The sequence below is a fragment of the Protopterus annectens genome, chromosome 9.part0 (genome assembly GCF_019279795.1).
Source record: "Protopterus annectens isolate FY-2018-M chromosome 9.part0, PAN1.0, whole genome shotgun sequence".
NCBI lineage: Eukaryota > Metazoa > Chordata > Ceratodontiformes > Protopteridae > Protopterus > Protopterus annectens.
In genome coordinates, this window is record NC_056743.1 from 1,081,735,265 (window position 1) to 1,081,761,250 (window position 25,986).

Here is a 25,986-nt window from a genome sequence, read left to right on the forward strand (position 1 = left end):
ACTTGTGGGTGGACTGTAAAGCATGTACCCCACTTTTAATGTCCTTAATGTTTAGAAAGACACTAAAAGGGAAAATGTGACCGGTAAGTAAAACGTTTGTGCTTATTAATGTTTCCATAAACCTTATATAAACTGCACATTATATATAGTAAAGCAGTTTTGTGAAGTCGGGTATTTTAAATGTGGGCAGATTCTCTTCAGTGACTGTTGTATGTGCTAAAGATATTAAAGTAAACAAGTACTTTTTAGTTGTAAGAACTGTAGACTTACCCTATAACAGGAGAAGATAGGCTGTTCAAAAGCAAGTTTAATGTTAAAATGCTGTAATCTTAGGCGGGTGGGGTGGCGTGGGGTGTAAAAGTGCACTGATTATATAAGGAATTAAGATGCTTTCTGTTTATTTTTACAAGGGTGAATGTCGAGATTAATGCATTTAGCTTAAGCTATAAAGAAATTGTTTTAGCAAGTGAGAATAAAAAATAAGATGATGAAACCATGAAAACAATTCCAAATTTCTTACATCTACAAAAATATTTGTTTTTCTTTTTCTATTAGCAAATGTTCAGTGAGAGTCAGGATGTCTGCAGCTGAAGGCAGTTGTACATAGTTTTGAGTAAAATTTACAAAGTTTCATTGCTGACTACTTATATGTGGAGACAAGCTGTCTGTAGATGTAAGCAATTAATCTTGAGAGTTTTGAGCATTCTTTTCTGAGTGAAATGCAAAATTTAAAGATACAGTGGCAAGCAGTTCATTGAAAAAGTTTAAAATTCTGGAAAATGAATAACCGATAACAGCCTGTTTAGCCACCTTAATAAATGAACATATTTAATAGAACAGTGTACAATTTAGTTTTATTTAAAGATAACCAGTTCACTTTTTCAGGACTAAAACTCAATGTTTTCTGAAAGCATATAAGCTGTTCACATCTGGGAAGGGAATAAAGATGAGAAAAGAACAAACTGCAATCCATGTAAGTGGGAACACTGGCTGGAATGTGCACTTTTGCATGAGTAACCTTAACTTGAGGTTAGGTAATGCTTGTGGGTGCAGCTGTCAATTTGGGGCAATTTCTTTCTGGAAGATTAAACTTCATTTTTTTTTGTAGATGCTTATACTTTTATCTGTGCTCTAAGTTAATAGAGGATGAGGGTGTTTTGAAACTGGTTTTTTTTTTTTTTTTTTTTTTTTTAGGGTTTTCATTAAAACAAAAAAGTTTTAAAAATGTGACATAGGTTCAAATAGAAATAACAACTGTGCAAAAAAATCATCCTGGTGCATGTAGCACAAAAATTGGAAATACATGTCCGTTTTATCAGTGTGCATAATAGGTGGGAATAGCAGCTTTTTAGCATAATGTTACACTATCCCTGTTGTTTTGGAATGTAAATGGCCTTTCATTTATTTATTTTTATTTATTTTACATTTGTTAACCGGGGAATTCTGCCTGGACCAGGTCCATTTTCAGCAGAGGCCCGGGGGGAAAAGCTCCAGCATCAAGTTATACAAATACAGTACATCCAGCATAATACACAAAACAGGTTACAGCATGTATGCTAAGCATAGTAATATAAGAAGAAATTAATAAAAACACTCCAGGTAAAAGAAGATATAGAACATAGGTAAAAGACCATGTCAGTACAGTACATCCAGCATAATACACAAAACAGGTTTTATCATATATGCTGAGCATAGTAATATAACAAGAAATTAGTAAGACACTCCAGGTAAAAGAAGATATAGAACATGGGTAAAAAGACAACGTCAGTTATACACTGGTAAGAGAATAAAATATATCAAGTAAGATTCTACAGTTAAAAGTACCCTTTCAGATGACCAAGCCTACAGGGGATCAGAGATCCAGCATGTGATCAGAGAGGAGTTTGGGGAGTTAATAGTAGTATGGGTAGGGTTATGTGATACAAGGGCATAACCAGGTACTAAGAAGGTGCAATTTGAGGGAGTTTTTGAATATGGATCTGGAGGGGGCAGTGGACGCAGATAGAGGAAGAGAGTTCCAATTTCTGTGTGGGAGTAGAGTGTTTTCCCTGCATTTTTGTTAGCCTTGGTGATGGAGAGGAGAGATTTTTCACTGGATCTTGGGTACCGGTTTGCAGTATAGACAGAGTAAGTAGGTTGGATAATGAGGGGTTTTTTTTCAGGATATTTGAGAATATTGTAGACTGTGCCCAGCTGATGATAGTTAAGTAGCTGTGGTAGCTCAAGCCATTTTAGTTCTTTTAGTGCAGCACAGTGATTGGTTCTATAGGTTGAGTTAGTAACAAACTTGGCTATTTTATTGTAGCATGATTCTAGTTTGTCTAGGTCACATTGTCTGATTTGGGTAAAGATTGGTGCTGTGTATAATAGAGTTGAGAGAAGGTGGCTTTGTGCAAGAGTGACTCTTGCTTTTTCTGAGAGAAAGGACTTATGCCTGTATAGGGAGTCTAGTTTTTTGTGTACTACTTTTATGGTATGTGAGATGTGAACATCAAAGTGGAGATTATTGTCCATTTCAATGCCCAGAAGTTTGGTGTGGTTAGAAGGGGAGATGGTGGTGCCGTCCTTAGATGTTATGGTAAAGGAGAGGGTTTTTTTTAATCTATTAGGGGTAAATAGCAATTTTGTCTTTTTGGGATTTAGAATTAGTTGGATACCTGATATCCATGTTTCTACTGAGTTAAAGGTATCTTGAGTGAGTGTATGTAGGGTGGTGGGAGATGAGGCGGAGCAGATCATGGTTGAATCATCCGCATATTGTATGAGTGTGGCATGTTGTGTAGCGCTATTGAGGTTATTTGTGAAAATGGAGAACAATAGTGGGCCCAGTATAGAGCCCTGTGGGACTCCTATGGTGGTTGGAAGTTGTGTAGACAGAGTTGCTTTCCACTGGACCGACTGTTGCCTGTCAGATAGGTAGCTTCTGAACCAGGCTATAGTAGAGGAGGTGAAGGATAATTTGTTAGTGAGTCTAGTAGAATGGAGTGGAAGACCATATCAAATGCTTTTGAGAGGTCTAGGAAAATGGCTGATACATATTTGTTATCATTCCTGTGAATATTTATATAATTAGTGAAGGATAGAAGGGCTGTGGTAGTGCTGTGATGTGGACGGAAACCGTGTTGTGTGGTAGATAGTAGATTGTGTGTGTTAAGAAATGTCATCACTTGCAAGTGAATGCATTTCTCAAGAATTTTGGATAAGGGGTGCAAAGGATTGCAATAGGTCGGTAGTTGTAGAATTCATAAGAATTACCTCCTTTATGGAGAGGAATGATTTGAGATACTTTCCAGAGTTTGGGTATGTAAGATTGTAGTATGGAGCAGTTAATAAGGATGGAGACAGGATATGATAGGGAGTCGCTAGCCATTTTTAGGTATGCAGCAGGTATGTTATCAGCTGCCAGTGTGATTGGCTTTAGTTTTAGGAGGAGTTTTTTGATAATTGAGGTGGACACTGGTGATAGGCTGAAAGAGGGGGTGGTGTGGGATAGATTAGGTTGTGATTGAGGTAGACTGTTTTTGGTTATTTGACTGGACAGGGTTAAGATGGATTTAGTAAAATGGTTATTAAATTGAAAAGCTGTCTCTAGCGTATTGTTAGTAGAGCTGGGTGCTGGAGTTGTGGTTTTGCCTGGCTTTAGTAGGGAGTTAATGGCATGCGAGAATTTTTGTGGATTATTTGAATATTTCCTTTGGGTGCTAAGAAAATAGTTTTGTTTGTTTATTTTGGATTCAGCCTTGGCCTTGTTTCTAAGCTGTTAATAGTATTGCCTTCAGCTAGGGGTTTAGTCAGTTTTCCAGGCTTTATCTCTAGCTTTTAGTAAGGCTGTGGTGTCCCTATTTAGTCAGGGTGCGTAGTTTGCTTTAACTCTGATCTTTCTGCTGGGAGCTAGACCGTTAAGGATGTTAGAGAAGGTAGTATTGAAGTAGTCTACTGCCTGGTCTAACGCAAGTGTCCATAGTGGTTCCCAGTTGCAGTGGCTTAGGACAGTATTTAGGTATCGTGGGGTAAGGTTACGGTCATCTTGTACGAATTTGTAGACTACTGGTTTTGGGGTGATTGGAGTGTTTGTTGAGTAGGAAGATGGGGAGATGATCACTTAGGTCATCTGGGAGACAGCCTACTGTATAGTTTTGTTTGGGATAGTTGGTTAGTGTCCAGTCCAGTATGGATTCTCTTTGTTTTCTCATCTATTCTAGTTGGTTCTTCCATTAGTTGAGAGAATCCATATAGATTGATATGTGTAGAGGGGCTGCTGGAGTTGCAGGCTGCCCATTCGGTGTTAAGGTCTCCTAGTAGGATTGTTTCCTGAGGTAGATTGTCCTTTGTCCAGTGTAGGATGTCTCCTATTATGAGTGAGTTGTTGCCTGGAGGTATGTAGCAGCATATTATATTTGATGATCTCTGTGTTTCTTATGGATAGGACAGAAAATAGGACTTCAGCATTTTGAAAAGTGGGTGGTGTGGTGTGCAGGAGCTGGAGGTTAAGGGTGTTTTTAGAGAGAATGGCTACTCCTCCTCCTTTCCTGTTTGTTCTGTCAGATCTAAGTGTATTATACCCTGGGGGAAGAAAGTCTTCATCTTGGATACTGGGTTTAAGTCAGGTCTTTGTAATGGCGAGTATATCAGGGTTGTAGTGGGCTATGAATGCATGTAGGTCTGTTAGCTTGTTGGTAATACTTCTTATGTTGAGATTTAGGATTAGCAGGTCAGATGTTTGTCTGGCTGAGAAAGGACCTGGATTTGGGTGAATGTCACCAGAGGTTAGAGTTTGTAGGAGTGTCAGTATGTGTTTTTTAATATTAATTGTTGTGAGCTTGGTCTGAGAGTTTTTCTTGGTGTGGTGAGATTGTGTCATTTTTGTTGGTGAGTAATATGTAGTTGTAAGATTTATGACTGTAGGGCGGATGTAGACGTGTGAGTGGGTTTGAGAGGGTGGGCTAGTGTTGGTAGTGTGATAGGAGTAGTTGTGCAGCGGTAGGTCTGTTTGTAAGGCAGTTAGGAAGGTTAGCGATAGTAGAGCTAGTGATAGGGATGTAAGTGTGGGTAACATGATACTACTTTGAATGAGTAGTACAACTAGGATTCCTGGTTGGTTGTGTGTGAGGGCAGAGGTGTGTTGTTTGGGAATGTGTTGTTGGGAGTGGGATCAGTGTGGGATGTAATTGGATTGGAGAGAGGGGGGAGGTAGGATGAGTGGGTTGGGCTAGTTGTTAGGGAATTAGGGGTTGGACTACTGGCCAGGTGATTAGGGGTTAGAATAAAAGTAGAAGTAGCTGGTGCGGGTGGGAATAGAGGGCAGGGAGGGGAGCAGAGCAAGCCCGAGCACAGCGGGTTAACACTGGCTCCAAGTGTTCCTTTAGGCTTTGGTAAGTATGTAGTGTTAGCTTAAATGGTTATATGTTAAACTGAAATTTTAACTGTAATTTAAACTGTATGTTTGTACTATGTTATAGACTATGTTATGGGCACAGCATATCATTTTCTGACATTCTTAAAAGGACATAGAATTAAAGCTGGGGTTAGTTACAGATGAAACAGGAGAGGAAATGAAATGCTATTTTATAGATTTGAGTATTTCTCAAAAGAACATTGACTTTAGTTTGGGGGGGGCACTAACTGGAGAGTAATATACAGCTGTTTATTCCTGGTGATGTACTCATCAGTACAGAGGTTTGATTAAGGAATTATACAGCAGAAATGTACTAATACACTTACTAACATTTGTTTAAGTTAATGCAGGTAAGGTATTTTACTGTCTAGACACTTGGAAGTTAAGCACCTACATTAGTGTTTAGTCTCTTTAGTTGCAGGACAAGTGTTTGTGGGTGTCCAATGCTCAAGAGAGAAGTTTGAAATTTCCACTGCTTGATATGGGGGGCAGAGACCTGCTTGACCTCAAGGATGGTTTGGATTACTTGAATGAAAAAACCTACACGTATAAACAAAAGGAAAGAGTATTGAAATGTAGTGTGGAAATAGCAATGCTGTTGGAGACACCTTTAGATAGAAATGAGCACGTGAATTTGACAAAAAAAGGACTTCAGGATAGATATTCAGCAGAATACCTGGGGCAAAGGAAAGGGGAAGTAATTTTACTAATTGCTAGAGGAGCTCCAGTAGTGATGCAAGAAGGGAAAAAAAGACAATGGTAGATTTGTGGTAGTAAGGTGCTGTTGACAAAGGAGGAGTATTACACTGGCATACATTTGTATTCCACCAAAACCTGCTGTTATGGAGCATAAGAAAAGTTTGGGAGAAATAATCAGACTGTTACTTATAGGTGGGGACTGGAACTTGATTTGCAATAGTAAGGATGTATCGGGGACCTAGAAGGGAAAATATAACAAGAGGGTAGATGTCTGAAGATATTTATGGAAATAATTGGTATGGAAGATGTGAATTCACTAGTAGGATCTTGGTCAGAATTTACATACTCCCTAAGGTGCAATGATGGAGCTCGACTAGATAGAAATTCTACTTCACAAGAACTTGTGCATTTAAGTCAAAGCCTTGACACACATCCAGCAACTAATTATTTCAATTCATGCACCAATAAAAGCCAAGCTAAAAATGCAGAGTAATAACGTGAAAATGAGACAGTGGCACTTTCCCACCTACCTGTGAAAAAGAGGGGAATTTAACAAATGGATAGCAGAACATATTTGAGAGTTATTGGAGAAAATAGAAATATCTTCAGAAGTTATAGCTGTTTAGAGGGATAAAATGGAATTTAAAAATAGGGTAGAACTAAAAGGAAAAGAGGTGTGGTTAAAAAGTAATAAGCATTATTTATAGGGGCTGACAAAAGGTTAAAGTATTGCAGATTAAGAGGAATCTGACAAAACAAGAAGAGGTACAAATGCAGCGGGCTAAACATATTCTAGATAATAAGCATGAGTTTATAAAGACTTCTGTTAAGCATCTATTTTTGATAATAACTCCAGAACATAAAAACGTTTAGTACAATGACATAGGCAGGGCGGCCACGGTGGTGCAGTGGTTAGCATTGCCGCCTCACAGCAAGAGGTTCTCCGGTTCGATCCTCGGCTGGGGTGCCTTCTGTGCGGAGTCTGCATGTCCTCCCTGTGGTCGCGTGGGTTTCCTCCGGGTGCTCCGGTTTCCTCCCACATCCCAAAGACATGCTGCAGGTGGATTGGACACTCTAAATTGGCCCTAGGTGTGCGTGTGAGTGTGCCTTCTGTGGAAGGTTGGGCGCCGGGCTGGCAACTCGACACCGTAAAACTCCACTGCCATTCAATGTGCGGACAAGGTGATCCGCTGTGGCGACCCCTAACCGGGAAAAAGCCGAAAGAAGAAGAAGTACAATGACATAGGCAACAGAAAGAAGAAAGGGCTGTTGCTAAACTGAGGGAGCCTATAACAAGAAAAATAACCAGGCATCCTGTATAGGCATTAAAGATATTTCAGGAATTTTATGAAAATTTGTATAAAGCAGAGAAACATGGAAATTGGAAATAAAGCGCACAAGTGGAAATATTAATGGAAGACTTAATTATGCCAAGGTTAGAGGTAAATGAGACTCCATAATTATTAGTTACGTACTTACGATAACTTGGTATCTGTGTTGTCTTCTTTCATTCCTCCTCAAGTATGGGTTACGGATCCGACTCTGCCACATTTCTTCAGACTAGGATACAAGTCTCAAGCTTCTCCCACTTCCCACAGTGCCCCACACTCCAACCAGCCTCTTCAGATCGAGTTTGCTGCCCATAACAGAAAAAAAAGAGCAGGGAAGAGGGAAGAAAATGAGAATGCATCCATAACCAGAGGCTCAAAACCAGGAACATTCATTCCTGAGAAGTTATCTCCAGGTCTTCTACAGCACTAGGAAGGGGAATGGCAGAGTGGGAAGGTGAGGAGGAAAGAAAGACGACAACACAGATACCAAATTATGGTAAGTAAACAACTAATAAATCTGATGTTCTTTCATTCCTACTCACATGTGGGTGGAGTCCCCAGCTACACAGCTCCTGGATGGTCTCAAGGAAGGATGTACTAGAGCGCTGCCAAAACAAATGAAACCGTGCTCCGGGAAACAAGGTCTAATTTATAATGCAAAACAAATGATTGAGCCTTTACCAGCTGGCTGCTGCACAGATATCCTCTAAAGAGGCCCTGGAAGAGAAGGCGGATGAGATGGATATAAACCTAGTAGAGTGGGCCTTAGGAGGATGAGGTAGGTGTAATCCAATCTTGTTATAAATAATGATAATACAATCTGTAATCCTCTTAGCGAAAGTAATCTTTGAAACCACCTGACCATGATGGCTAGGAGAGAAGGACACAAATAACTGTTCTGATTTTTGAAAGGGCTTTGTTTGTTTGTAAGGAGGCTGAGGAGACCAGGCTTGAATTTCCGATTTTCTCTTTGAGGTGATGGCAACAATGAACACTCTTCCATGAAAGAAACCTTGTCACAATCACCTGCAGGTTCAAAAGATTTGAGTTAAGCTTTGCAAAACTAGACCGAGATTCCATGATGGGAAGGGATCCTTTACTGGAGGCCTGAGGAGAAAGATCCCTTTCAAGAAGGCCTTGTATAATTTGGAAGCTGAGGAGAAATTGAAAACATTTCCGGAATGAAGGTGAAGTTTGAAGGTAGAGAAGCTAGCCCCTTCTTTGAAAAGAGACACAAGGAAGAGTAGGATATCTGAAATTGGTGCCAAAAAGGGGTCATTTTTCACTTTAGCCCAGAAAACAAACCTCTTCCATTTACTCCCATAAACTTTCTTTGTAGCTGGTTTTTGAGATGCTAAAATATCAAGGATGGAGGAAGCAAGCCTCAACCTTATCACTGGAAGTGGAGAAACCAAGTGCTCAGTTTGAGGGACATCAGATTGGGGTGAAAACCCTCTATCAGATGACAAAGGAGGTCCTGTTTGGGTTCCAGAATACATGGAGGATACTTCAGGTGAGACCAGAGGAAGGGGAACCAAATCTGACGAGGTCAATAAGGGGCAATGAGGATTACAGAGGACGTCAGATGCTTTGCTTTCTTTAAAAACTTAGGGATCAGAGATAGTGGGGGATACGTGTAGAGGAGACCAGGGGGGGCAGTTGTGAACCAGAGCTTCCTTTGGGGACTCCCGGGGGGGGGGGGACAGATCAAAGTAGTTGCTGCACTTGTTCTGGGGGGATGCAAATAGGTCGCAGCAAGGTTGGCCACAATGCCTGAAGATAAAGTGCACTACTGATTAATTAAGGGACCACTCATAAGGGGTCAGAATGGATCTGCTGAGCCTGTCTTCCAGAATGTTGGGAGTTCCCCAGTATGTGGCGGCCGTGGTGAGTCCAAAGGGCAGAGCCCTGAATTGAAAATAACTGGCTCCCCAGCCAGAAGTGCAAATGACTCCTGGAGCATCTGTCTGTTTTGATGTGATAGTATGCATCCTTTAAGTCCACTGAGCACATCCAGTCATTCTTCCACAGCAGTGGTAGAATGGACTGAATCATCACCATTTGGAACTTTACCTTTTTACATGCAAATTTAATTTGCTTAGGAACAAGATGGATTGCTGGTCACTGTTTTTCTTTGGCACTAAAAAGAAGTGAGAGTAAGTTCTGAATCACTTTTGTCTGGTCAGGACCTCTTGGATGACTCTTCTTTTTTTTATTTATTTATTTTGCAGTAGACTTACAATTTTTGCTACTTCAAACTTCCTCTGACAGGGTGGAATGTCAGGGATCCTCTTTGATCTCTCTGGAGGAGGAAGGAGAAAGGGAATAACATAGCCTCTGGATATAATCTTTAGCACTGACTTGTTTTGTGTTAACATCGATCCAGATAGTAGGGTGCAGAGAAAACCGACCCCTGACTGCTTCAGGAGCACTGGTAGGGCCCATCAGAGAAGGGTTCCATGAAGGCTTGAGTCTGCAGACCCCCTCTGCCCCTGGGACGGCATCTCCCATTGAAGCTTCCTCCTCTGCCCATAGAGGAAGAATCCCCACGTTGATCCTGGGAAGACACATGGGATTTACGTAACTAAGTTATCTGATATTGTTAATCCTCGTTCATTCCTTGCGTATGGGTATCTGTTCTGAGCTCGGAACCGAGCTGGCCATTTTCCAAGCTCGTGTCCGCTTCAAACTCTCGAGTTAAACTCTTACCCACCCCTCTCCCTGTTACCTCAGATTTCGTTTGCCGCTTTGCCATCCTGTCATGTCAAGCTACTTCTCTTGAGCTAAGTACAGTCAATTGTTGTTTAATTGCTTTACAAATTACTTTTCTGTCAGAAAAGTTGATATTTTATTGTCTCTTGCCCTGTCGCATCTAGCGTTTATAATTTCCTCAGGTTTTTTCTCTCCTTTCCTTCCACTTTTTACCGCAAGGTAATTTCTCCTTACCATCGTTGATAATCCCTTTCCTTTCTTTTTCATACCTTTGGGTACTCTCTTTTACCATTGTTGGTACTTTTCTGTTTGTTAATATGGCAGATAAAAAGGGTAGTCTGGGGTTTAAGCGGTGTTCTGATTGTGGACACAAACTGCCTACTTCTGATGCACACTCTGTGTTTATTGTTTGGAAGCTTCCCATTTATCTGTTGAACCACCTTGTACTATATGTGAAAACTTTTCTAATAGAACTTTGTTAGAAAGGAAAAATAAGCTAATACTGAAGGGACTTCTAAAATCTCCCTTTTCAGAGGCTATTTCTGGATCAGAGGTCTCAACCCCTCCAAAAACCCATAAGAAAATGGATGTTTCTACTAAGGCTAAATCCTTGCCTTCGTCCCCGGCTGGGGACTCTCACCAACCAAAATCTAAAAAGGCTAAAATTCCAGCTCCGGAGCTCTCTGTCAGCCCCAGTGCTTTTGGTGCCTAGACCTACGTCACCGAGGCCTTCGGCTCCATTAGTGATTTCGGCTCCGTCCTCTCCTGCAGCCTTCTTCATATCGGCACAGAGGGGCTCCTCTGTTCAGACCATTACCACTGTATCGGCACCGACTGTTCAGTCGGCGCAGACCTTAACCACGTCTTCTCCGAGATCTTCCTCGGAGCAGAGGCCTTTATTACTGACTCCAGTTTTGTCGGCTCCAGTTTCGGCACCAACAACCACTTCGTCACCGATCCCTGTGTCGGTGCAGACAATGACATCGGCACCAATGATTTTCTCAGTGCAGACTACAGTAGTCCAGTCTTTCTCAGCACCATTGTCGTCAGTGCGATCAGATGAGATGGGCACAGAGTCTGCCTCTTTTGTGTTTTGTGGACAGGCCTGTTTCTCCCTCAGTCTCTGTGAGGTCCACTAAAAGTCTTTCTGAACATGATGTGTTGCGTCTTGTGGACCAGGCTTTCTCGGCCAGAGGTATTCCACCCCCCAGGAACTATCCTTCCTTGGGAGGTGATCACCCATCCCCAAAGACACCTTATTATTCTCCTCCTTCATTGCCTTCGAAGTCCATGGATATAGTAGTCTTCCCCTTCTGCGGTTCCCTTTATGGATCTCACTAAGGAACCGCAGTTGTCTTCATGGCAGGAAAGTTTTGCTACGGCCCAGGATGTCAGCTGTGATACGCATAGCTTGCTGCTCCACAGCCATCCAGGGACTCCGAGTCAGCTGGCTGAGCCACTTAAGGAAGGAGTGCCCCCTGTCCTTGACATACACTCCTGTCCGGGTGGACCAGCCCTCCAACTGATGGAGAAGGCTTTCGCCGCTGCTGTAGATACCGGACTGTCTATACCTCCGCCCTCCTCTGGTACACTGGTCTCACAAGTCGCACCTAGTGGACACCAGGTGCAAGGGCCTCTGGACATATTCCCTCAGGAATCCCCTTTTCCATGGTCTTCCCCAGCTTCTACCGCTGGGGAGGTCCACCGGAAAAGTTTGTGTAAGAGGAAGCACATGGACTCCACGGAGGAGTCTCTCACCGAAGACACAGATTTCGATGAGGGGGAAGGATCCCCTCGGCCACCCTCTGAGGTATCCTTTGGCGATATCCTTGAAATCCTGAAACAGAGAGGTGACTGGCAGCCCTCTAATCTGACCCCTGAGGAATCTGTGTTCCTGCAGGCTTTTTGCGCCCAGCCCCTACCTCCTGGGTTACTCCACCTGCTGATGAACTTGTCAAGTTCATCGTGCAGCGTGCTTGGAAGGCCCCTGATACTGTTGAAGCTATTCCCCAGAGGCCAGATAAGATCTTGTCCCCTCCTGCTTCAGATCCCCGTTGGTCCAAAGGTCTTCCTGTAGATACTTTGGTGGCGGCGGCCATAACAAAAAAGGATCTGGCAGAAGAAGAAAGCCAGACTGTCCATTCGCCTAACAGAGTCCCGGGCCCTGGGCAGAATAGGGAAGCGCACTTTTGCTTCAGCGACCTTTGCTATCAGGTCCCTGAATTATATGGCGCATTTTAACAGGCTTCAAAGGGATCTGGTTTCTGAGCTCTCTGAAACCTTGGCTGGTGCAGTGTCTGATGAGGTCCATGACAAAGTGGCCTCTCAGCTGGCCACCATTGAGTCTATATCTAACTCCTCTATGCGATTTGATATCTCACGCATCAGAAGGAGCAGCTAGAGTGGTGGGTTCAGCTGCAGTCTTGAGATGACACGCCTGGATGCGCTTGTGCAACTTCGCAGAACCTTTTAAGTCTTCCTTTCTTAATGCCCCCATTGAGCCATCCTTGTTGTTTGGGCCCAAAGTTAAAAGCACTCTGGCCAGATGTGAACAAAACGGTAAGACCCTTTCTGCCGTGTGTGTCTGTTATTCTTCCCCTCAATGTGCTTTCTCCCAAAGCCAAAAGAGTGGGGAAGATATGGTTCAAGAAACCTCAGGGTCCTTTCTGTGACACATAGGCCGAGTTCTCCCCCAGAGGCAGAGGGGGAAACTCACAGGGAAGATGCTCCTTTTGTGGCAGAGGGGGACCGCGTAACCAGGGTTCCAAGAATTCTTTCCCTGGTCAATCCTACCAGCGCTCCTGAAGAGCGGCCCAACTCCTTTCCTCTGGAAGTGTTTGGGGGACATTTCTCCTTGTACCCTTCTGCCTGGCTAACCATCACCACTGATTCTTGGGTACAAAGGATCATAACCAGAGGTTATCATATCCCCTTCGATCTTTATCCCGTCCCTTAAAAAAAAAAATCTTCCCGATGTTCCACCCAGTCAAAAGGAAGAATCAGCACTAGAAATAGAAAAGCTGCTAAGAAAAAGTCATCCAAATAGTCCCTCCAGACCAGATAGGATCCGGATTCTACTCGAGACTATTTTTGGTGCCAAAGAAAACCGGGGACTGGTGACCAATTTTGGATCTCAGTGTATTGAACAAGTTTGTGAGAGTACAAAAATTCTGGATGGTCACTATACAGTCTATCCTCCTGCTTTTGGAAAAAGACGATTGGATGTGCTCTATAGATCTTCAAGATGCGTACTACCACATAAAGGTGGACAGGCCATCAAGAAGATTTCTGCGATTCCGTGTGGGAGCCAGTCATTACCAGTTCAGAGTACTGCCCTTCGGACTCTCTACAGCCCCCAGAGTGTTCACAAAGTGCATGGCAGTTGTCACAGCTCACCTGCGACTTCAAGGATTGCAGGTGTTTCCATACCTAGATGACTGGCTCATTTCCGCCCCCACCAGACATCTACTGGAGAAAGCCCTGGCATACTCTCTCCTCGCCACTCAAAGGCTAGGCATAACCATAAACTGGCAGAAATCCAACCTCACCCCTTCTCAGTCGACAGAATTCATAGGGGTTATTTTGGACACAAAAACCTGCAGAGCTGCTATTCCAGAGCACAGAATTTTAAGAGTAAAGCAACAACTAATTCCAATCCTTTCAAAGGAAAAATCCATGTCTCACTCTGTTCTACAGCTGTTGGGTTCCATGGCAGCCTCCATCACCATTGTTCCTCTGGCCAGGTTTCACAGGAGGCTTCTACAATGGCTACTGCTCACCCAATGGTATCCTTTTCAGCATCCTCTTTCAGCCATGATTCGAGTAACCCACAGGTGCAAACAGGATTTAAAATGGTGGATGACACACAATCTCTCTCAGTGGTCTCGCCCCTTTTCCCCCCATCAACCCAAGGCCACCGTGACTACGGACGCCTCCCTGATGGGGTGGGTGGGGCTATGTCAGGGACAGACGGTCCAAGGCACTTGGTCCCAACTGGAGGCCCATCTGCATATAAATGTTCTAGAGCTGAGGGCGGTGCTTCTGGCGTTGCAAGCATTCCATCCCCTGCTGCCGTCTGGGACAATTGCGATTCAATCAGACAACATGGCAGTGGTCTGGTACATCAACAAGCAAGGTGGAACCAAATCTTACCCCCTATGTCGAGAGGCCATGAGGATATGGCAGTTGGCGATGGCTACCAACCGTTTTCTTCTAGCAACGCACATTTCCAGGAGTTCCAACGTGATAGCAGACAGACTCAGCAGGTGCATTCTTCAACCTCACGAGTGGTCCCTGAATCCCTTGATAGTGGCGGAGATCTTCCACCGCTGGGGCCGTCCTTGCTGCGACCTATTTACATCCCTGACTAGTTACAAATGCAGCAACTACTTCGCCCCGATTACCCCTCCGGGACAGTCACCCAGGGACGCTCTAGTCCACGATTGGCCCTCGCGTCTTCTCTACACATTTCTGCCCTTTCCTCTCATTCCCCAGTTTCTGAAGAAAGCCCAGCGGTTGAAGAGCAAGGTAATCCTCATAGCACCATATTGGCCACGAGAGATTTGGTTCCCATTCCTTTGGCCTCGCCTACTAGATTGACCATGGATCCTCCATCCAATCCCGGAGTTGATCTTACACCCACAGAACCTGATTCATCCCAACCTGAACAGCCTGAAGCTGACTGCTTGGCTACTCCAATTCCCTTGATTGCCAGGCAGAATGATCTTTCTTTACCAGTACATGATATTCTCATGACTTCTCATAAGTCTTCCACTAGAATTACTTATCTGAGTAAGTGTAAAAGATTTACCTGTTGGTTGAAAGATAAACAAGTAGACCCCTTTTCAGCACCAGTGTCGATTAATACTAGACTATCTGGCCAACCTGTTCCAATCAGGGCTATCGGCCTCTACCATTAGAGTTCATTTGGCTGCAATTTCTAATTTTCATGAGGGTGTCCAGGATTCCTCTCTTATGTCCCATAAATTGTGACTTTCATAAAAGGTGTGAATCATCTAAAGCCACCTTTTAGAGAACCTATTCAACCATGGGATTTATTATTAGTTCTACAAGCTCTGACAATGGCACCTTTTGAACCAGCCTCTTCTTGCGACCTCAAGTATTTGTCAAGGAAAACCTTGTTTTTGGTCGCTATTACTTTTGCCAGACGCATTTCTGAACTTCAAGCTTTATGTATCAAAAGTCTATACTTGATTTTTCATAGAGATAGTGTCTCTGAGAACTAATCCATCATTTCTGCCTAAAGTGATCTCTGAAATGTCCATTAATCAAGCCATTGAATTGCCAGTTTTCTTTCCCAACCATTTAAACAGAGAGTATTGCCTACATACCCTTGATATACACAGGCAAATCCATTTTTATCTAAACAGGACTAAACCCTTTTGTTATTTTTGGCCTTTTCTGGATCTAGATTAGGATCGGCTGTTGCTAAGGTCACATTAGCTAGATGGTTGAAGGACTGTGTGACCTTTATTTACAATGTAATATCTCGTTGCCTACTACCATGAAAGCTCATTCAACAAGGTTGGTGGCAACTTTTGCTGCCTTCCATGCCAGAGCTTCTTTACATGACATCTGTGCAGCTGCAATTTGGGCTACGCCTCATACCTTCATCAATCATTACAAATGGGATTTGGCCTCCAGGGGAAGAGCATCTTTCGGTTCTATGGTGCTCAGGAATGTCCTTCCATGAGAGCCTCCCAGGAATAGCGGTAGCTGGGGACTCTGTCCCATACGTAAGGAATGAACGAGTATTAACAATATCAGATAAAGAAGTTGTGTCTTACCCATAACGTTCCATCTGTATTGTTGATCCTCGTTCAGTCATTACGACCCTCCCTCCTTCCCCCTCTTGTGGTTTCTAGTGGATCTCACCATCCAGTTCTCTTAGATTATTTGACCAAAGGTAGCCTGTACCTTCTTTAACTTGCAAACTCAATCTGAGGTAACAGGGAGAGGGGAATTGTGGGTAAGAGTTTAGCTCGAGAGTTTGAAGCTGACACGAGCTTGGAAAATGGCCGGCTCTGTTCTGAGCTTGGAACCGATACCCATACATAATGACTGAACGAGGATCAGCAATACAGATGGAACATTATGGTAAGACATAACTTCTTTTTCCTTCCACTGCGCTGGTTTCTAGAATCGATGCGCTGTGCAGTGGAGAACTTGACCCCGACGGCAGACAATGTCTTCCCTTCTTGTTCGCTGCAGGTTAGGGTCTCTTTGACTGATGGACTGAAGAGCGAGGATCCGTCGAAGGGGACATTAACAAAGGATCCCTTAAAGGGCTCTGCGAAATCACAAAGCCTCATCCAGGCATGTCTCCAAATAGCAATGCCTGAGCCAACTGCCTGTGAGGCGCCTTCCATGGAATGGGAAATCGGCCTCATGGAAGAATTGTACAAAGACGAAAGAGTGGCTAGTCAGGGGGAGACCTTCTTGAAGTCTGACGACATGGTCTCAGCCATCTGAAAGCTCTTTTACCAGATCCCTCTGCTAGCGAGTAAAATGGACCAGGTAGTTCACTGCCCTCAGCAGGAAAGTGGCCAAGGCGTAAATGCACTTAACAAATCTGTTATCTCCCTGGACTCCCTGTTCAGCAGATGGACAGTGGAGCTCTGTTCTGCTAGCTCCTTTTTGGTAGCTGCTGCCACAAGCATGGCATCCACTGGAATACCTTTGGTCCAATAATGTCTGTCTTTGAGGAGGGATAAAAATTTGTCCAGTGCTTAGGGATCTGTTCGATAGAGTCTGGCTCCTTCCAGGCCCGGCTGGACATCAAATCCAAGAGCTTTTCCACCAGGGGAGCCACCCAGGATGTAGATGGTCCTGTCCTGAAGGCCTCCAAAAATACAAACTCCTGAGGATGGAGGTTGTGCTGACTAACCACCTGTTTCCCTCAGGATCTCCAAACCGTCTCCAATGGAGATGTCCTCCAGTGGTGATCTGGGGGATCCTTCTCCCTTCATCAAAGTCTGTATCCTCAGTGATGGACTCTGAGGGGGAGTCAATGTGCCTCCTTTAGTGCATCCTCTTACGAGAAATCTCCTCTGTGGGATGCTCAGAGCAGGTCTCTGAAGAGGAGGGGGCTCCCTCTAGGTGAAGTATTTGGAGGCCAGTATGGATGTATTGACTTTGGACAGGAATGATAGGCTCAAGTGTATGATACAAGGGAAGTTGACGGGAAGGGTCATAGCTCAAAGAGACAGGATCCCTATGGTTAGAGAAAGCACCTTCTACCACTATGAATGTCGATGGACCCAGAGAATCCCTCCCCAGTTCCTGTAGAGCTGAGGCTACAGAAGAAGAGTGGGCCGGGATCTCCAAGCCCTGGGTCCCTGGTAGAATCTGAACCAAACTGTCCAGTGTCAAAGCACTGACTGAAGACAATGGAGCTGAGGAGGTCACGGCAGTGGTCAGAATGGAGGAAGGCATGCTTCATATAATCAACCCCTGATCCATTGGTTGTCTACGATCCTGGGACTCCGAAGCAGAGGGAAAGATTGAAGGAGGAGACTGGACTTGGAGAGACACTCGCAGAAGTCGCAGGAGACGGTGCAGAGAAGACCCCCAGCTGGATCGAAGTCTTGAGAGTCTTCCTAATCATCCTGTTCTCATCGGCCGGCCTCCAAAAGACTCCTAGAAGACCTGGAGGAAGCTACTAATGAGTGTCTGGAGTACCTAGATGGAGTCTGCTGTAGCCCAAAGGAAGGAGCTGACTCAATCTCTAGCACCAGCATGTGACCCCCTCCTTGCAGGATCCATAGGCTTAAGATGAGGGGGCGGCAGCTTCAGGAGAACTAGAGATCAGTTTGACTCCGATGGATCCAAGGAGTGTTTCGGGTCCACTGGAGCTGAAGTAGGTCTTTGATCCAAAGTGGTCGAATCTGAGGGGCCTCCCAACCTTGATAGGCGGCTCTGAAGATGCCCTCAAAAACTTATGAGGGTGCTTCTTGAAGTCTGAGGACCCCAAAAGGCTGTTGGAGGGGGGTTTGAACCTCTGGAGAGGAAGCAGGCAAAAGGCCCTTCAGAATCGGCTTGTTTATATGGTCAGCGATAGCTCTGGGATTAAAACTTTCACAAATAGAGCAGGCCGACCACAGATGCTATACACCCAGGCAGTATACACACAAAGAATGTGCATCGAAATGCAGGAATGTACGGCCACATTCAGAGCACCTCTTGAAACCAGAGGGTTTGTCAGTCATGTAGATATACTACACTACACCACACACACACACACACACACACACACACACACACACACACACACACACACACACACACATACATGTACACAGGAAGTAAGCATGGGAGAACAACCCACGAAGAAACAAACAGCACACAGCTAGCTAAACTAAGTAAATCTAAAAGAGTTGCCACTAAAGTTTTAAACAGCTTTTTTTTTTTTTTTTTTTTTTTTTTACTAGATAGACTTCCCTTTTTCTCTCTTTACTATTAGCTAATGGCTACCTAGAGTGAAAGAAATAAATTAAACTGCTGTCAAGGCAAGGGAAAGCCAGTACCACACACCAGAAAAGGGAGAGGAGGAAGGTAAACTAGAAATGTAAAAGTAAAGAGAAAGGCCCTTATCTGTGTAGAAGAACCCAAAAAACTCTACTAAACTGCTCGAGACTACAGGACCACGTATGACTCTGCTGGCAGGAAACAAGATCTGAGGAGGTTGGTTGAGTGCAGGGCATTGTGGGAAGTGGGAGGAGCTCGAGACTTGAGTCCTAGTCTGAAGAAATGTGTCCGAGTTGGATCCGAGGTTTGGGATCTGTAACCCATACATGAGGAGGAATGGCAGAGACCACATCAGATCTAACAGTTAAGTGGAAATATGATAAAAATGGTGATGTATAATAAATCTTCAGGAAAGTTTCCAGGAGAAGATGGTATTCCTCTGAAGGTTCAGAAGCTAGGAGGGAAGAAAGTGATCTGGAAGAGTTTATTTAACAGTATTTTAAAAGGAGGGAAAGCACCAACATCTTGGAAGAAAGCTGTGGTTGCTGTATTACCTGTTAAAGGGATGATTAGTAAGGCATATACATATTGTATGATAAGTATTAGAGGAAGTATGAAAAGATTGGAAAGATAGACTGGAAAAGCAATTTACAAAAGAACAATGGGAGGACATAAATATTGCTTCTAAGTATGCTAGAAACTCCAGAAGATTTAGGATCTTTACTTGGAAATGTTTGCATTGGTATTTTATAGGCTTCAGAGAATTTTGCTTCAGGTAGATACAAATGTTGGAGGTGTGATAAGAAAGAAAGAGGTAACTGGGGAGATAGTTTTGGGAGTGCAATGAGTTTGCAGATTAAAAAAAATCCCTACTGATTACTTGATCAGAAACATTGGGTGAGCAAATGGCGTTAAGTAAGGAAATGATTCTTTGAGCTTGGACACAGGATACAAATTAACTTGACATAGTAAATCCTTCGGTTCAGTTCTGTTGGCTGCCAAAAAAGCAATTACTAGAAAATGGAAATCAATGTCTAAAGCAATAGTATTTGAAGTACTGAGAATTATAAAAGAGATAAAAGAACTGGAAGGAGGGATCTTTAGAAAAGGAAAGGAGCAAATTGCATAGAAATATGTGGAAATTGTGGAAACAATACTTGCAGAATAATGTTCAGGAGGAGGAGAACAGAAGTTTAAGGGAAGGCAGGAATTCAGCAATTTATGTAATGGATTGATAATGCATCACAAATCTTTTCTTTCCTTGTAACTATGCGTAAATGGAAAAACGTCAATATGGTTTGATTTCTGTTAATGTAGGTTTGCTTATGTCTTGAGTGATAATTTAATAAAGGTGTTTATTAAGAAGGTAGCTGTGTATTATGATTCATATATGTATAAATGCACTCACAAAGCCAACTAATGCAAAACTGTACCAGAATGAATAACGGTTTACCTTTGTGTGCGTATTGCGCACGGGTGAACAGCAATTGTCCAAAAGGCAGTTTGCAAACACTGAACGGAAAAAGGTTAGAATGTGCAATGAGCAAATGCACAGTAACATTCGCTCATTGCACATTCGACATTTAGGGGCGGATTGCACTATAGTGGGGATTGGAAAATGGTCCCTTTCTCCACTGCAGTGCGATCTCTGAGTTTTTTAAAGTAGGGAGGTGTGGGGGGGGTGCAGATTTTTTTTTTCGAATTATTGTTCAAAAATCAGCTAATCTGCTTTTTGATTTGCTGATTTTCAAACATTTAAAACTGTCGCCCTTTTCATTTTTGTGGTTACGATTCGCTCATATGAGCAATCGCACCACTGTGATTCAGCTTTGTAAAGGTAAACCATGAATAACATTTTGTTTGTGTTCTAGCTATGATGGAAGGAGGGTCGAGAATGTGAAGATGCCATTAGCCTTCAGTGACCATGCTACTATGCAGTTTTATAGTAGGCAAGGATAAGAGCAAAACTAACAAAGGCAGTGGTGTCGTAGTTTAGGGGAGTGGGGTATGCTGAACTGTGGAGGGGGGCAGATTTGAGAGGTGTGACAGCAAATTGTGGGTATGCATGCAGAAGCAGTGGAACTGTGGATAGAATACTCAGGTCTGCAGAAGAGGAAAAGATAAAAGGTATTACTATGGCTACATGTTAATGTAAGACTAACAAAAATTAAATAAATACATAAAAACGTACTACAGATGATAGGGAAGAGATAAACTGCAAGGAGGTAAGCAAAAGGACAACAAGGGGAGTGAGGATACTTAAGGTGCACTTCAAAAGAAAGTTATGATATCATTTGTCCGGTCCCACTAAATTGACAGACTTAAGCAAAATTTTAAGCAAACTGCAGACCCTTACTTAATACAGCATTTTCCAAGGCCACAAATCCTTGGGATGTTATGAAATTTCCTTGTAACAGTCCGGTGATCTAGCAGGACTGTATGGACCATGCATACCCCAAAAAGGGATTTGGCAGAAGGGGTCAAGAAAGGGAGCAGATGCTTTTTTTAGGTACATGTAGTATGTAGGAAGGCAGAGATAAACCTGGCCACAGTGAGATGAAAAGGAGATCAAGAAGTTAGAGAAAAGAGGCATTCCCTGAATATGTCTCCTCAGTGTTCAAGAAGGAAATGGAGGGAAAGGGTGAGTGTCATATTGGAGTGTTGATAGAATATATTGAGGAGAGTATTAGACGGACAGGGATAAAAAGAGAAGAAGTGAGTAAAGAATTGGCTGCTTTAGCAAAGGATATAGCAAGACACCAGATGGGCTATTTCCATGAATCCTCAGTAATCTGGCCATTGTGATGGTGAATCCCTTTATTAAATTTTCAGCTGATTACTGGCTAGTAAAGAAGGGCCTGAGGACTGGATGCCAAAATGGTACCCTTGTATTGGGTGGAGGAATGTGAAAAATCTGTAAACGTGTTTTCCTGTTCCTCTACCAGCAGTGAGGAAAGCAACGGCCATTGATTCATGGCCACAAGGAACTGTCTGCCAAACATGGTATAGTTTTGACAGGCTTACAGAAGAACTTTGCTTTAGAGTTTTGATAGGCATGTCTCCCTGGGTTTCACCACGGCCTCTGACTGTGCCTTACATAGGTGACCACTAGGAAACTAGAATAGAATGGGTTGTGTAGAATAGGAACTTGGGAACTGTACTGCTGAATGGTTGAACTATTGGACATGGAGATTTCTGGTTGTGATGAGAGGAATGATGTTGGAATTGAGAGAAGTGACCATCTGAGTATCACAAGGGGTCAGTCCTGAGTCCATTATTTTTTCAGACATACCTGAGGGAATGGGGAACAGGATAGACCTGTTTTCTGGTGACATGAAAAGTTATGCAGCAATGGAGGAATTGTAAAATACTCTGCAAAAGGCTCCAAATCCAAGTGGCTAGATAGGTAGCAGTTGAAATTCACTTCCAGACTAATTCAAAGTACTGCTAATGAGCTGTGGTGTAAACCATCTACAAGAGGAGATGAATTGATGGCAACAGGGCAGGAAAAGAATATTAATTCATAGATCCCTCAAAAGACTTGCGTAATGTCTGTGAACAAAACTTTCCACCTACAACTAGTAAAAGTAATAAAAAGTGTCTTGGATAGTTGTATCAGGAAAACCCATCAAAAACTAGGACTTCTCTACAGAAATAAAAAATTCCTAACCCCTGAATCTAGAACCACAATCACCCATGCTTATCTTTTGTCATGCCTAACATACTGCTCCCAAATACTCACAAATCTCAACTCCACCTTACTTAGCAAACTCTAATCAACGTATCACAAAATAGCCAGATTTTCTGCACAACAAACCTACAAATGTCACCACTGTATCTCTCTCAAACATCTAAACTAGCTCGAGCTACCACACCTCCTACTCCTCTCTCAGCTCCAAGTTATACACTCCATTATTTATTCGCCATCCTACTGTCCAGCACTAGGCACCATAATCACCCACTATGTCCCAACCAGACTACTCCATCCAAGACCTTTTACAAATTTACAAGCCCAAGTCCAAAAAGGAGCCATTACATACAGCTACCATCCCTCTATTGCTTGGAACAGACTCCCACAAGAAGTTAGATTACTTTTACATCCTAAAGTATTCAAACTAGCCACTAAAGAGTACTTAAAAAAGTCACTGGATTTGTACCTGTTCTCAGCCTCCTTGAATATACCTTCACTAAATAACAAACCTAACTTCCTCCGTCTTACCATCATTTCTTCTCCTCTATACCAAAACATTTACAACTTAAACTAGTGTACTTCATCATTTTTTACCTAACACTATCTCCTTTCCTTCTGCTGCAGTATTCTTCATAACATTTTTATAGATAATTGTAATTGCATACATATGATAACTGTTCTACAAGTTTTGTTATGAATGATTATAATGTTAACTGTGTTTGTAACAGTTATATTTTTTGTTACTATGTTTTGGAGCTTTTCTCCCCAGGCCTCTGCTGAAAAAGGGCTTTTGCTCAGTCAGACAATCCCGGTTAACAAATGTAAAATAAATAAATAAATTGTAAAAGTGTGGATTTTTAGAATTATCCAAGACATTTTTTATTTCCTTTACTAGTTATAGGTGGAAGTTTTTGTTCACGGACACTACACGAGTCTTTTGAGTTGTTTTGTTAATTTTTGACTGCACAGTCACATGCTCTGTATTTTGGTTAATTCATAGATCCCACCTTACTCTATCACCAGGAACAGAATAAGAGGGCATTAGCAGTATACAGAGTGCTAATCTATATCCTTAAGAGGATAGACTCCAGAAGCAAAGAGGTGTAATACTTTTCAGTCTGCTGGACTGTGATGATGCCGCACTGGGTATTGTTTTAAAGCTCTGGAGGCTATACAAGGAGAGGGACATTTATGCAAGTTCAAGGCATCTAGAGGAAAGCTACCAGAAGGGAGTGTGGGCTGGAGGGGAGGAATGTATAACTAGAGTCTAGAGGAACTGGGACTCTTCTTACTTGAGAGCAGAAGGCAGAATGAGTGTCGCCTGCTTGCACCATGTATGTCAGGGATATGTGAAGGAGTCACCTTAAGCAGGAATGAATGTGTGAAGGAGGGGTACAAGCAGTAGATTTAAGGATACCAACTGTTTCCAGCTTCTGCATGAGTCCTTTTTGTACAGAAAGGTTGTGGACAGTGGGTAGTGAAAGAATCCATTTAGTTATTCAGGACATTTTGGAACAGTTGGAGAAAGGAGAGAGATAAAATGTTAAGTTCACTTAAAGGGCAGATATTTCTCAAGCAAATGCAATGTAAAGATAAGTTACTGTACTGCATTTTCTTTCTGTTCACCTCCTGTAATTTGTATTTTTTTTCTTCTCTTCCTTTAGGTCAGCCAGGTCCCTATCCAGGAGGACCAGCTGTTCCAAATCCTGCTTATCCTCCAGAGAGTAATCCAGCATACCCACCCATCAATCCCGGTTGCCCACCAGGACCTGTTCCCCCTGGCACTTACCCACCAGGAATGCCAGGACACCCTCCTTTCCCAGCTGGGCAGCCCATCCCACCTCCTTTTCCTGGCCAGCCTATCCCACCTCCTTGTCCTGGCCAGCCACACTACCCAGCACAACCTGGAATGCCTTATCCTGGTCATTCATATCCATCTATGCCAGGCCACCCCCCAAAGGGAGGTTGTGTAGTAGAGGGAGTTATCATTAGTGGTCACAAAACGGATAAGAAAATGAAGAAGCAGATGAAGAAGGCTCATAAGAAAGCTCATAAACATCAGAAACATATTAAACTTGGGAAGGTGAGTAATGAAAGTTTTTTTCTCTCTATCCTTTTTTGTTTGCTGCTGTTTGACAAAAAAAATCTGTTATAGGCCAGATTTCTGTTTAAAAGGTGTTGGCATCCTTCAGACTGTAGACATGGGTGACTGTCAGATCATCGTGCATGGTTTGAGCAATGAGTGTACTGTAAAAAGCATCTTGCTTGTACTAGTGTTAAGTAATTGTTCATGTGCACTGAATGTCCACACATTTGCCAGTGAAGAATGGGTGTAATAACTGCAGTCATGAGTGTTGATACTGCATTGCTTTTGCTTTGGGATCGGACAGAATCTATTGTGAATCGTGTTAGAAAAGGGAAATTGAGGTGAAATGCCACCTTTACTGGTCAAATACATCAATTTAGAAACCATTCTATGTTGTAGGAAAGTTGATGGTGAGGAGAGAGTTGTTTTGTATGTGTTTAATTGCATATTTTATCTTTAAGTGATCTTGGACCATATTTGCAGTTAATACTGATCTCGGGCAAGGAGTGCTTGACTAAAAATTGGCTACATTTGTTCAGCTGTTGCTTACTTAACCTGTCCTCATCGGGTCTGCACACCTAAAAAAATCTGTCATGTTAAGTTGCATCATCTCCTGTGGCTCTTCATATGTTTAATCACAGCCTGTACTATTTAAATGCTGTTGTTACTTTAAACTTGTTTGCCTTGTTCATACTGATTTATATTTTACAACCTTGTACAGTCCGTGATTTTAATGATATACATACGGTATTGGGTTGACCACTTTGTGTCCATATCATGACTGAAAAGTTTTTGGCCAGCCCACCTTCTAAGTTAGTAAATAAAGTAATGAACAAATGAGACAAGTATAAAAAAGGTAGTCCTTGCATTTCTGTATTATAGTCCTCCCGCTTCAAGTTGAGTAAGACCCAAGTCTCTTCAGTAAACTCAATGAAATATTTAATTGTAATTTTTTTTGTTCATATTATTTTTGATTAATCACCATCTTATGTTGAAGTACCACAACCCCAAGCATATGAAGTACCCTTGTGGAGGAATGATCTTGTCTTACAAATGCCACATCCTGTATTCAAGTTACTTATAGCTTCAGTACAGAGTTTTCTGTATAGTCTTAGTAGTGTTTATCCAAGCAGTGTTTAGTTTTTAAAGAAGTACTTGTCTCTGGTTATTACTGACAGACATCAATATACAGCAGCAGAACTGCAAAAGGATTGAGTCCTTTTTTGGTATTTTTTTCTCATTCCTGTGTTATCTACCACAAGATTGATAACTGTGAGGAGTTAGGAAGGGTACAAAGATGAGTATAAGGATTAATCCAGAGGTAGAAAGCAGGAAAACAGGAGAAAGAGAGGGAGAGATGGTGATCTTGGTCGATTTATTGACTTCTTGTCTGACTGGTTTACGTCCTGTCATGTAGTGAAGGCCTGCCCTTTTCAGGGAACCAGTGGGCATTGCTGGATTATAGGTAGAGAATATACTTTGGTCAGGTATGCCCTCACATACTTGGCCAGAGTTTCTTGTTTTTGCTCTAACCTAGTCAGGCATATTGTGTGAAAGCCAAGGCACATACATGACTCAATTGCAA

The 25,986-nt window shown here is 42.7% G+C and overlaps 1 protein-coding gene across 1 annotated transcript in view; it reads left to right on the top strand.

The window, feature by feature from the left end:
- Positions 1-25,986, top strand: part of PRR13 (proline rich 13) — a 211,944-nt gene that overhangs the window by 175,228 nt on the left and 10,730 nt on the right. The window contains exon 3 of the mRNA XM_044083911.1: positions 23,980-24,398. Coding sequence (XP_043939846.1) covers positions 23,980-24,398 — 419 coding nt within the window. The remainder of the gene's footprint in view (positions 1-23,979; positions 24,399-25,986) is intronic.